The sequence below is a fragment of the Acomys russatus genome, chromosome 9, assembly GCF_903995435.1.
Source record: "Acomys russatus chromosome 9, mAcoRus1.1, whole genome shotgun sequence".
Classification (NCBI taxonomy): Eukaryota; Metazoa; Chordata; class Mammalia; order Rodentia; family Muridae; genus Acomys; species Acomys russatus.
This window is the reverse complement of record NC_067145.1, coordinates 40,978,956-40,991,782: the sequence shown is the minus strand read 5'-3', so window position 1 is coordinate 40,991,782 and position 12,827 is coordinate 40,978,956. Positions and strand designations below refer to the sequence as shown.

The 12,827-nt window shown below is 40.9% G+C and overlaps 1 protein-coding gene across 20 annotated transcripts in view; it reads right to left on the bottom strand.

The window, feature by feature from the left end:
• Window positions 1-434: 434 nt before the first annotated feature.
• Window positions 435-12,827, bottom strand: part of Crem (cAMP responsive element modulator) — a 77,607-nt gene continuing 65,214 nt past the window's right edge. For 11 of the 20 annotated variants that reach the window (XM_051151193.1, XM_051151199.1, XM_051151196.1 and 8 more), the window contains 3 exons: window positions 9,741-9,776; window positions 6,725-6,881; window positions 629-1,165 (listed from right to left, as the gene is read on the bottom strand). In XM_051151193.1, the coding sequence (XP_051007150.1) occupies window positions 1,021-1,165; window positions 6,725-6,881; window positions 9,741-9,776 (338 nt within the window). In that variant the 3' untranslated portion in view covers window positions 629-1,020. Of the gene's footprint in view, window positions 1,166-6,724; window positions 6,882-9,740; window positions 9,777-12,827 lie in introns of all 20 variants that reach the window. The other 9 variants (XM_051151194.1, XM_051151204.1, XM_051151197.1 and 6 more) reach the window with 3 other exon arrangements.

Genomic DNA, 12,827 nt, shown 5'->3' with positions numbered 1-12,827 from the left:
TGTAGTAGATGCTCAGATATTTAAATAAACACCAAATACTACAAAGAGCAACCAACATGGTTCTATTGAAAATGTCTTCAACTATGGCGTTCAAGGACAGCAATACAATATTTTCTTTACAAAGTGACGATTATAAAAATCTATAAATGCACAAATTCATTTCTAGGCTATTCTTCTCACATAGCCATGTCCTCAAGGTACACTTCCTTTCCTTCTTTCCTGAGGTATTTATGGGGTTTGGTTTTATTGTACTGCTGGATGCACTGCCTTTGATCATCCTTCCCTAAAATGATTCTTAAAACCTGCAAAATTTTTATTGCATAGGACACTATTCATGACAGAGACTGGGAACTGCAAATATGTCGCACTGGAACAAGTCTTACAAATATTTCATTTTAAGAATTTGTTACATACATTTTTTTACAGTTTGTCTCTTCTTTAAAAAAAAAAATTGACCTTAGAGGTAAGAGCTAATTAAATACAATGAAGCATCTTAGGAATGTTAGATATGAGAAAGTCAGGTGAATGATACAAAGGAAAAAGCCATAATTCTTGCCGGCTATATATTGTATTGCATTCAAAAGCAACTGTACATGCTGTAATCAGTTCATAGTTAAGGATTTCTACTAATCTGTTTTGGGAGAGCAAATGTCTTTCAAGGTCTCAAGCTCCTCTATGAGCTTCTTGTTCTGAACTTCCAGCACTGCGACCCGGCTCTCCAGACACTTCACGTACTCCTTCTTTCGGCGTCGACACTCTTTAGCAGCTTCCCTGGAAAGAGTAGAAGCAGAAGGGCAAACAAACATATGTTGCGTGCTATGGACACTAGAGCAAGCGTGGCAATGTGAGGGAGCTGCAGTGCAGCCCGAGGAACAGTATTCCCAATCACTCCCTAAACCAGATTGGATTCTTAAGCAAGGGTTAAGTGACCCATCTACAAGTCCACATGGCCGCCACGAGGACGCTGCATCGCCTGCCTCGGTTAGAGCTCACGGTAAACAAGGTCCAAGTCAAACACAGTCACTCTGCTTTATGGCAATAAAGATCTTTGAGGGCCTTGAGTTCCTCAATGAGGGTCTTGTTTTGGTTTTCAAGCACAGCCACACGGTTTTCAAGACATTTGACATATTCTTTCTTCTTCCTGCGACACTCCCGAGCAGCTTCCCTGGAACCAACACAAGGCAAATGACTACAGGAACAACCTCCAGGACACTCCAGAGTGGCTCCATCAACATCTGCCCCCCTTCTCCCCATCAACAGCTGACTGACCTGAGAAAAGTCATACAAAGCCACACAACAAACTGAACAAAGCACATGCCGTATGTACAATGACAGACCAACTGAAGAGCACTGGCAGTTTTACCCAAATAGTGTTCTCTTGGGGCACCCGTACCACAGTGAAAATGACCCTCTGTGTCAATACACAACAGCACGAGGACCACACGCCCAGCAGAGTCCCCACTAAATCACTCACAGAGCCTTTCCATCCTCTCAGTTAACTTCTGGGTGTCAAACACCCCATGCTCATCACAATGAGAAAAATCTCACTTGATCAAAATGATTATAAGAATCCTATGAAATCTCAAATGCCAATATTGAACAGTTGTATGCTTTGAGATTAAATCTCAACAAAGCATGATCACAATTTTGAGAAATAGTTTTCTGGAAGAAAACACAACATAGATAAATTATAATAATAAATAAGACATACATGTTTATGAACAAAAGTATTGTGAAAATTAAAGAATGAAGTAACAGGACACAAAATTTGACAATGCAGACAATTTAAACCCACAGTATTAGAATGCCACAGTTACAACTATGAAAATAGCAGCAGGCATGGTGGTATACATCTGTATGCCTGACACTTGGGAGGTGGAGCCAGCAGAATCAAAAGTACAAAGCCAGGGGCTGGAGAGATCTGTGGTTAAGAACACAGGGTACTTTTCCAGAACCTAGAAGATTCTATCTCAAGCACCCACGTGATGGTTCACAACTATCTATCACCCCAGATGCAGGTGCTCCAAAGACCTCTTCTGGTATCATGGCCACCAGACACACAAGTGGTACATAGTGTACAGACATACCTAAAGGCCGAACACCCATACATATTTTAAAAATGTTTTTAAAAAGCTTAGGGCCAGCCTTAGCTACTTTATAAGCACAAGGCTAGTCTGGGGTATATGGAAGCCTGTCACAAGTAAGTAAAAAACAAACAAACATTTGTTCTTTTGAAAAGGAAGCTCCTGGCTCACTGCAGAGAACTGTGCTGTTCTCTCACACATGCGTGGGTGCTCATTAGACACAGCTTACAGTGCTTTAAGCACCCTGGGGGGCAAAGACAGACTGGCAAGCAGCCAAATGACTGAAACTACAGAGATGTGTTAGCCTTTCTCATGCACACTCCCACTAATCAATAACCAATATTGTCCCCAATTCCTCCCTCTCATTGTTTTCAGAGTGGGGAAGAGTGGCAGGAAGAGGGTGAAGATGAAGAGCGCAGTGTGCCACGCCTAACTCTTGTGATAAAGCTTTATTTGTGAGTGCTCAGTTCTCAGAAACTGTCCATTGCTATGCTGAATTCACCAAGGTAATGTTGCATGTCAAAATACCAGTCTCGGCAATGCCAGTCAGCAATGCTATCCCCCGCCCGTGACGCACGCAGCACACCGGGCCAACTGTCGTATTTTTAGAAGAATTGACTCTCATGGAATGGATCTCTGTTTCCTCTATGCAAAGCAAGTCAGCAGAAAAGCAATGTTGAAACCCTGGTGGACTGCAGGAAAAGGAAAAAATCCTGTTTCCTAACCAAGACTGATGTGTTCACCCTGTAATTTACCAAGTGCTAGACAACTGGGCAATGAAAAACTAAAACATGTAAAAGTAAATGGAGTTTGGTAAAGCAGTGCTTTCAGTAATCTTAATGGTTGCACGGGGGAAAGTGGCAGCATGTCCAAGCACACATATCTGCCAGTTGGGGAATGTAACTCACTTCTCTTCCACCAAGAAACTGAAATTTATTTATAAATGTTTGCATGATTAAATATGTTAAATTCTAAATCTAGAAAGAAGAAAGTCTTTCTCTACAAGCATTAAGTGGAAGCTTAAATACATTGGGGTGGCAGTGTTGTGAGGTGGTCAGGTCTTACGCTCTTGCTTACTGTAAATATCCACACTGTGCATCTTCAACTGTGTTTTTTAAATATTTATTTATTTATTATGTATGCAGTATCCCACCATGTGTGCTTGCAGGCCAGAAGAGGGTAGTAGGTCACATTATAGATGGTTGTGAGCCACCATGTGGTTGCTGGGAATTGAACTCAGGACCTCTGGAAGAGCAGCCAGTGCTCTTAACCTCCGAGCCATCTCTCCAGCCCTTCAACTGTGTTTGCAATGTGACTAGAGTCAAAATGTCCTGAGCACAAAGCTTTGGTAGTCACACAAGTGGCTGGCACATTCCTAGGCATTCTCAGCTGTGGAAAACACCTGTTTCTTCTATTAATAGTTAGCTCAGTTTGCAGGCTTGTATTTGACCAAATCCATCCTCAGCCTGGAGAAGAAACTTCAAGGCAGGAAGAGGGTGAAGAGCAAAGTGCGCACACCCGTACCACCAGCACTCAGGGGGTTAAGGAAGGCAGGAGAAGCACACATTTGAGGCCAGCCTGGACTACATAATCTCAAAGCTGAAGTCAAATTAAACAGGAAATGGTGCAGGCTACAAAGGAATCAAAGCTACTGCTGGCCAGTGTATCTGTTAACGATGTCAGCCAACACCTGAGCTTGCTTGTGCTCACTGTAATGCCTGCCTCCTGTCAATGAAGTCCAGCCTGAAGCTTCACACTGAGCTCCTTTTGAGGTGACCTTGGAGTAAGGACAAAGGAAGGCTCAGAGAGAAAGAGCTGCCAGACAGCATAGCCTACTTCTGGCTCCTCTGGTTCTATGACCTTGGTCAACCTGCCTTTTAATCATTTCCAACTCCAGCTCTTCATCTACAGAGTAAGGCTAGAACCGCTCTGTGCTCATGGGAACTGTGAGAGACTGAAGGAAACTGGAGGAACAAGTGCTTGAAACTTGCTAAGCAAATGCTGAGTCACCTAAGAGCCATCTGCTGCGGCTTTTCTCCTGTGTGACTCTGATGCTGACACTGGCAGGCTAAATAATGCTCCTCAGAATCCCTTACAGCAGGGACCTATTTCTAGCCAATGAAATGTACATAAAAGCTATCAGAAACGTCTTCTAGAAAAAAAATCTTTGGAAGAAACCAACTGAGCCAGCTGCACTCTGACCACAGCCATCCTCCACTCTTCCTGTCTGACAGCACCTGCAGCCACAGCAGCCATCCTGTTGTCATGACAATGAACTGTACATACTGAAGATACAGCAGCAAGGAGTGCTCTGGTCCCTGGGGATACCATGAACTTTTTTCTGCCTGTATATACCTCCGTATCTTCATAAAGATAAAAACCTGACTACATGTTTTAGCCTCTATTTCCCTTGGTTACTTGTAGCCCAAATATATGGTAATTGTTAATTACATATTATAAACAGAGGTGTGTACCATTACTTAAGGATTAACAAAGCAGCCATAACACAAAATCTTACTCATGTATGTGTGTTGTGTGCACACTTGTCTGTATACATGCCTGTGTGTGTGTATGTGCATACATGTGTATACTAAAAATGTGAACGTTAGAAGCAGTTTTAAGCAGTCTGACATGCATGCTGGAAACCAAACTTAGGAGCAGCAAGTGCTCTTGACCTCTGAGCCACCTCTCCAGCCACTCCTGCTGGTTTGTTGTGTGGTTTTTGTTGTTCTTTGTGGTTTTGTCTTTGTTTTGTTTTTGTTTCTGTTTTTTGTTTTTTGGGTTTTGTTTGTTTGTTTCTTGAGCTGCTTTCTCTATGTAACCTTGGCTGTCCTGGAACTCACTATGTAGACCAGGCTAGCCTTGAACTCAGAGATCTGCCTGACTTTGCCTCCCAAGGGCTGGGATGAAAAGTATAGGTCACCATATCCAGCCCTATTTTTATGTGTATAGCTGTTTTGCCAGAATTTATGTCTGGGTACCATATGCATGCCTGGTGTCTGTGGAGGCCAGGAGAGGGTACCAGTTGCCTAAGAAATGGAGTTACAGGCAGTTATGAATTATCATATGGGAGCTGGGAAACCTAAGGTCTGCTGCAAGAACAGCAAGTGCTCTTAACTGCTAAACCATCTCTCCAAGCCTTACTTTTATTTTTTAAGTGTGTGTGTGTGTGTGTGTGTGTGTGTGTGTGTGTGTATGTAAGCACATGCCTGTATAGGTGCCTTTGGAGAACAGAAGAGGGGCTTGGAGTTATAAGGTACTGTGAGCCACCAGATATGATTGATGGGAACAGAACTCAGGTCCTCTGCAAGAACACTATATACTCTTAACTGCTGACCCATCTCCCTAGCTCCCAAATTGTCATTTAAAGAACCACTAATGTAGCTGGGCCTGGTGGTTCATGCCTGTAATCCTAGCACTCAGGGAGGCAGAGACAGGCAGATTGCTGTGAGTTTGAGGCCAGCCTGGTCCACAAAGAGAGTCCAGGACAGCCAAGGCTATACAGAGAAACCTTGTCTCAAAACAAACAAACAAACAAAAAACACTAATCAGTGAATTCAACCACCTAAGTCCAAACGTGGAACCACCATTTCCAGGAGCAAGATGAGCTCAGGACTGAGTTTCTGGGATTCAGCAGCCACAGTCTTAGATTAATTAGGTTGGAAACATCTAATAAGACTGTGTCTAAGACCACAGTCTGCTTTTGCTCATAGACAAGGAAAGTAGCTGACCCTGCCTAATGTGCTTTATTTGTTTGCAATAAGGATATAATTTAACACTGAGGAATAAGATGACAAAACATACTGGGAAACAGAAAACTCTGTTCATTTGAAGAGTAAACTAAGTTCATTCTACATAATAACTAAAAAATTAATATGCAAGTCATATAAATAAAATATTATTTAAGTTTGTTTTTAATATGATGTGCGAATGCCTAAACAATGACATAGAGCTATGGAGCAATAGTAAGTGAGAGATGTGGTGGTGCTCAAGAGACTGACTCATAACACAAGAGGCAGAAGATGAGAGCGACCACAAGTACACTTATGATAACAGTGCCACTATCTATATAGCAGGGGCATGAGCAATTTTTGCTATTTTATTTATACTCAACTAGAACTTGTCAAAAGAACATGTACTTATTGTAATGTAGTAAAAACTATACAAAATAGCTAAAATAATAAAATAAAGAACAATGCTTTAAGACTTTAATTTATTTTACTAATAAAGAAGCTAAAAAGTCAGAGTCAGGGATGTAGTTCACTGTTCGCCTAGCATGCCCTAGGGCCTAGGCTCTATCCACAACGCCAATGTAATGGGGGAAGGGCAAAAAATTTACTTGCCAGAGTACTATTTCACAAAATACATAAAACCAACTTTACTTTTAATCAAGAATCTAATAATATTGTTTTTAAAAACATACCTTTTAATATCCCTTACAATATGAAAGAATGTATTTCCTGCTTAGAAAACATTAATAACCAGAACTCGCCGGGAGACAAAGTATCCTCGTGGGTAGAGCATAAGCACACACAAGAAGCCACACAACACTTAACCTGAAGCAGCTTAGCAAAGGCACACTACGAGCCCCACAGTGGCCGCTGCTTCCCACGGTGGCTCTAGGTTGCCCGGGGCTTTACCTGTTTTTCATCAGCCTCAGCTCCCTCTTACGAGTTGCTTCTTCTGCTAGTTGCTGGGGACTGTGCAGACTTCCTGGTGAGGCAGCCATCACCACACCTTGTGGCAAAGCAGTAGTAGGAGCCCGGATCTGGTAAGTCGGCATGTCACCTGTGGCAGCTGCAAGGAAACACGGTATTACAAGCTCATATCACCAAGTCACTAGCTAATATTCTACACAAAATTAACCTAGAAATGGTATACTTTTGTACATGTCAGTGGAGATTGTTTTGTAGAGGTAAAAAAGGATTGTTCTTAGAATTATAGGGGCCTTAAATAGCAAATTAGAATATTACAAATACTCTAGCCTGTTCCCAACATTTTAGAAAATGTCTTAGCACATTGTAGACCTCTTTTTATCACAGGCCAAAGCCAATAGGCTACTGTAGTTGATACAGCTCAGCCTGGATCAGTGGTGTGCTGGCAGCTGCAGGGAACTCCTTTGGGTATAGGAGTGGCAACCCTGCTCTGCAGAGTCTGATGAGTTCCACAGCAAAAAGTCTCACTGTGGCAAGTTCAAGGACACCAGAGTGACCTCCCTCAATGTCAAGCTGGGAAGAGACGCACTCACAAATGGGAATGGCCTGAAGGTCACTAGAAGTGCTCAGTGTTTGAGGACTACTGCTGCTTTTGGCGGAATCTATTTAAATGTGTGAATATATATGTACACTGATAATTGTTAATAACAGCTATTTTCACAACCAGCTTACAAGGGTTCTGAAACTGGCTCTAGCAAGGCTGTAGGAGGCAACTCCAGTGTCACCATGAATACTTTAAGTAGGACATGGCCATCTTCTGAATGCTCCACCTGGGACTTCCCTGTGCCTACACCTGAAACAGATAGTCAAAGCCTTTCAATTACAAAAACAAGAAAAAGAAAAAGCTAAAGCAAGGGAAAGAATCTAACTGGCTATAGATTTAGTTGACAATAACAGGAAAAAGAGGAAGAAAAAAAAAAACAGTAAAGTTCTTAAACTACCTTCTTGAGGAAAGTCCTAAATTTATTTTCGTGACAGCTGCAAACACTGTACACGTGGACATCTCATCAGATGTGCAAATTTTAAATATTTAAGAAGAAAATAAAGTGTAAAGCAACATGGTAGACTCTTATTCTGTCAGCCATCTTGTGAAAGGAAGTAAGAGCTCTACCAGGGGCCAAGGTCCCCCTACTTTTCTTTACCCACAGCCAGGGAAGGAGGTTACTTACAGGTCAGTAAAGGCTGAAACAATGGCGCAGCCGGGGGAGGGGGGGGGCTTCCCGGGCTTTCTACAGAAGGCAACACAATAACCAGGGACAAAGGAGAAGCTGCAGGGCCTTGCACTTGTTTAGCTGGCAGCTTGAAAGCACACCTGCTTCCAGCTGTTCTTTGAAACTGCTCACAAGCAAGTGTAAAAACAATACTAGAAATGTGCAGAGAGGGTAAGAGAGAGTTCTGAGGCTGCCATGCCCCTAAATACAGAGACTTCTCTTCTAAGGGGAAGGGAAGAAGCAACAGTTTCAGTGGACTCTCCCATATTGTATACATCTGTTACTGTCTATAATATGAGTGAGAACAGAATGTGAAAAGGCTACTTTAAGGGCATCCTTTTAATTTTTAAGGGAAGTGGGGCAGAGACACTTCACAGATGCAACAGATACCAAAAACAGTATTAAAACAAAAACCAACAAAACCTTTCTGCCAGACTGCAGAAGCCACAGCTCCTTGGAGAGCCAGACTTGGCAGCATGAAGGACAAGGGCAACCCCAAACTGGGCCCTGTTCAAAGCTGCTGGACAGAGACTCAGTTGCTTCGCCTCTGCAGGAGATGATACATCGGATATATTATAAGAGCAGTGTGGCTCCATTGTGCCTCAGATTTGTACTCATTCTATTTGTTTTAACATAAATCCAGGATTGCAACTTACTAATTCAAGCAAGAAGTAGGAATAAGTGTGACTTAGGCGTTAAATTCCTATCACAACTCAAAGATTCTATGATACACTTCTAACGGTAAATGGATAAATTCTACACGTGCAAATGTAATCTTAGTAAAGTACACTAAAATGATGGGGGAAAAATCTTTTGAAGGAACCTAAATGTCAGATTTTTTTGAAACAAGTTATGAGAACATGTCTATATTAGTATCAGTCTCAACACTGTAAATTCAGTGGTAATTTCTAAGAACCATCCTGTATTCTCTGGTGACAATTTTATTCCTATCCCATCTAACTCCTGTCCCATATAAGTACTAAAGGTAGTCAAACTATTTTGGTAAGGCATTTTTAGATAAGATTTTGCCATATAACTCAGACTGCCATTAAGCTTTCAATTATCTTGCCTCGGCCTCCTAAGTGCTGGGAGTTACAAGCAGGTGCCATCATACTTGTTTTTAAATTTTCATTATCTTTTGAGAATCCATAAGTCATATGTAGGGGTTTAAAAATCATGAATGAAGATAGATAATAAGAAAAATATTTTGTGCCATAACAGTTTACCTCAGAGTCTATTCTCAGGCAGATAAGAATGTCCAGACAAGTCAAGAACAGCATCTTTTCACTTTATGCTCTGGAATCTAGCATAAAGTGAAGGGCGCTTAATGGACTGATGTATTTCCTACCAAGTCAAGGTTAAACTCCTCAGGGTAATGCACAGGCATGCTGTCGTCTGAAGCACTCTTGTGTGGACATGTTAGTATAGTTGTGTCTTTAACACAAAGATATATAAAGTCCCATGAGATGCCACAAGCCCATTCAATCTGGCATTCTTGACAAAAGGCATTGTTCGTCCCTGATACACTTTAGATACATCTAACTTGGCAGCTTAGAGGCAAGGGTTCTGATCATGTGTTTCCAATAAACTAACTCCTGGCATGAAAAGTAATTCCTGGAGCTGTCGATTCTGAACATGAACTTCATACCTCTCTTGTCAAGCTCTAACACGGTACAGCAGAAAAGGCATTGGATTTGGGATCTGGGCTCTAGTCCACCTCTGCCACTTACCAGCCATGTGACTTGGGGCAAGGTCAGTCTCCTCATCTGTAAAATGGGATACATTATCTCATTTCATACTCACAAGAAACCCTGTAACGTATGTCAACTTGTCTAGCACAGTGCTTAGCACACAGCAGACACTTAACATATTAGCTCCCCTCCCTTTATGTCTGAAAAACAGTGTTCTAAATTATACTTACACTCTATGTAACTAACAGGTTTATAACACTACCAATGATTTTTCCCATTAGAAGTTCCCCTTCTAAGAAGTCTGATGGCTCAAACAAAGTGTATGAATCCTAGTCCTTTAGGGAAACAAGTCAGATACAAAAACAAAGAAATAAGTAACAAATATCCCTCAAACACTTATTTTGATAACTTCTGGAGAGAAACTATTTGTCAACACCCCCAAAGGATTGTCATTTTGTTTAATTATTTATCTACTGAGGTGCATATTGCTTGAATACAAGGGGCTTTGTTGGTTTGCTTTGGTGTTTGGAGACAGGGCCTTGAACTCATAGCTCTGCTTCAGCCTCTAGAGTACTGGGATCATCAACATAAGCCACCATACTTACTAAAGTCTCCACCTTTATGTCATTTCACTCATCTTAAGAACACCGCAGTAAACCTAGGCATGGTGGCACATGCCTGTAATCTCAGTACCTGGGAAGGCAGGGGCAGGCAGATCTCTGTGAGTTTGAGGCCCGCCTGGTCTACAAATGGAGTCCAGGAGAGCCAAAGTTACACAGAGAGACCCTGTCTCAAAAAAACTAAAAAAAAAAAAGAGTACCCCAGAGTAAACAGTAGGGGTAACTCAGAAGTCATATTTGTAACTAAGAGTGATTTTCCAACGCTCTGAAGAGCTACCAGCATCTCCCTCACCGCTCCCTCAATTTCCTAACTCTTAAACAGCACATCAATGATCCTAGTTCCCAAATCAGGCCTCTCCATGCCTTGTGTCCCACCTATCAGAAAATTTCCCTTTCTATCGCTCCCTGTTCTCTAGGAAAATGGAATCTTACATAAAAGTGACTATGCAAGCAATGAGAATTTTCAACTGTGTCTAAAGTCTTATAATATACAGACCATATAGAATTAAATCATTACATGTTTTCAAGTTAAGGCCAGAAAAACATCTCAGGGTGTGAAAGTACTTGTTATGCAAACCTGACAACCTGAGTCTGATCCCCTGATGGAAGATAAGAGCCATCTCCTCAAATCTGCCCTCTGACATCCACATGCATGCCATGGCATGAGTTGCTCATGTGCTCACACATGTGCGAACACACACACACACATACACACACATACACACAACACACAAACACAACCCTGCACGTACACAAACTAATAAATAAAAAATTTTAAATATTTTCAGCTTTTTTAATTTATTGAGGTATAGTTAACAATTTTAAATTATATATATATATATATTCATTCAAGGTATATACTGATACTTTGACATGTTTATATACAATATGAAATAATTACCATCTTCAACCCAAGTTACACATAAAGGGGCTCCTTAGGTTGTTTATTCAATGAAAGTCTTTTTTGTTTGTTTGTTTGTTTGTTTTTCAAGACAGAGTTTCTGTGTAGCCTTGACTGTCCTAGACTCAATTTGTAGACCAGGCTGGCCTCAAACTCACAGCAATCCACCTGCCTCTGCCTCCCAAGTGCTGAGATTAAAGGTGTGTGCCACCACACCCAGCTCAATGAAAATTTTAAAAGTCAAGAAATCTATGAATTGTGAATAGTGAAATTTAAGTTCTACAGGAAGAAAAATGCCCTATTGCCTTCTCAGAACTTAAAGTGGTACTAGCTCATTTTATACATTTTAAAGGTTGTGTCTTGCATGCTGTTATGATCCATACTCCATTAGCATTTATTGATCAGTGTCAGGTGAACTTGAGAGCAGGATAGTACAGTAGAGCAGAACCAGAGGATTCTGAAGACCTGAGCTACTTCAGAGCTGGCTAGCTTTGTAACAGGAAGAGGCCCTGCCTACTGTCTTCTGCATTCAACTAGATCACTCTCCATGCAGCAGTATGTGGCCTGTTTGACCAGAGAGCATAGTGTAAAATGCCTCCCCTTTTCCAGTGTTTCATGTGGCTTCCTCCAGGTGGGCCTCCAGTGCTTCAATCTGTATGATCTTCCTGTGTCTCCTTTACAATCTGAGTACTTTGCTAGCTCTTTAACTTGTATTTATGCTTACATAAACCATACTTTACATATAAATGCAAAAGTGTTGGCATAGTTACTTTATTAGGCAATAGGTTCAGATAGGAAAATAAGGAAAAAGTAAAATAACTATCCCAAACACTGTGTTAAAATGTATTTGCCAAGTGGAGACAGCATAGTGGCTGTCCTGTGAGCTTTGAAGCCTTATGGAGCTCAGAGCAGGTTATCCTTCTGTCTACTTCCAATACACGTATCATTTGTTATAATACTGACTTGAAAAGTTAAACCCTAATCAAAATCATCCCTTTATGTCAAATTTTCCTAACAGAAATCACAAAAGTGGTATGTATCTCTGTTCACCTGCATCAAACACTAAGATACTATTTCCCAAATCTGAATAGTTGAAAAGTTTGTTTTTGACAATTCTAAAAACCCCTCTTGAATATAAGTTATTACAATCCAGGGTCTAAGACAAGAAATTTGGCTCCTAACACAATCAATTACAAATAAAAACAAAAAAAAAAAAGACAACAAATTTACATTACACCAAAAAGAATCAACAATACCATTATTTTATTTGATTCCATGATCCTATTAGAAATGCTATAAAGACTTTTCGGGGCCAGTCATTAACATAAGAAGCCCGGTTTGGGTCCAAATCTCAGGTATATACTATAGACTATAGGTCATAAAATCAATTTCACAAGTCAAGCTAACATTTAAAAAAAAAAAACAAAATAAGATAGGAAAATTGTCTTCTCGGTCTTACTCTTCTGTTTAAAACTTGCTTTGTAGAATAAATTCAGAGTGAGACACATATGCCACTGTATCATGATCTAAAATGCTGACTATGGTCAAAAATTTTCTAAGTCCCTGATCTAAATCAATTTCCTCAGCTTAACAGCCCAGACTATC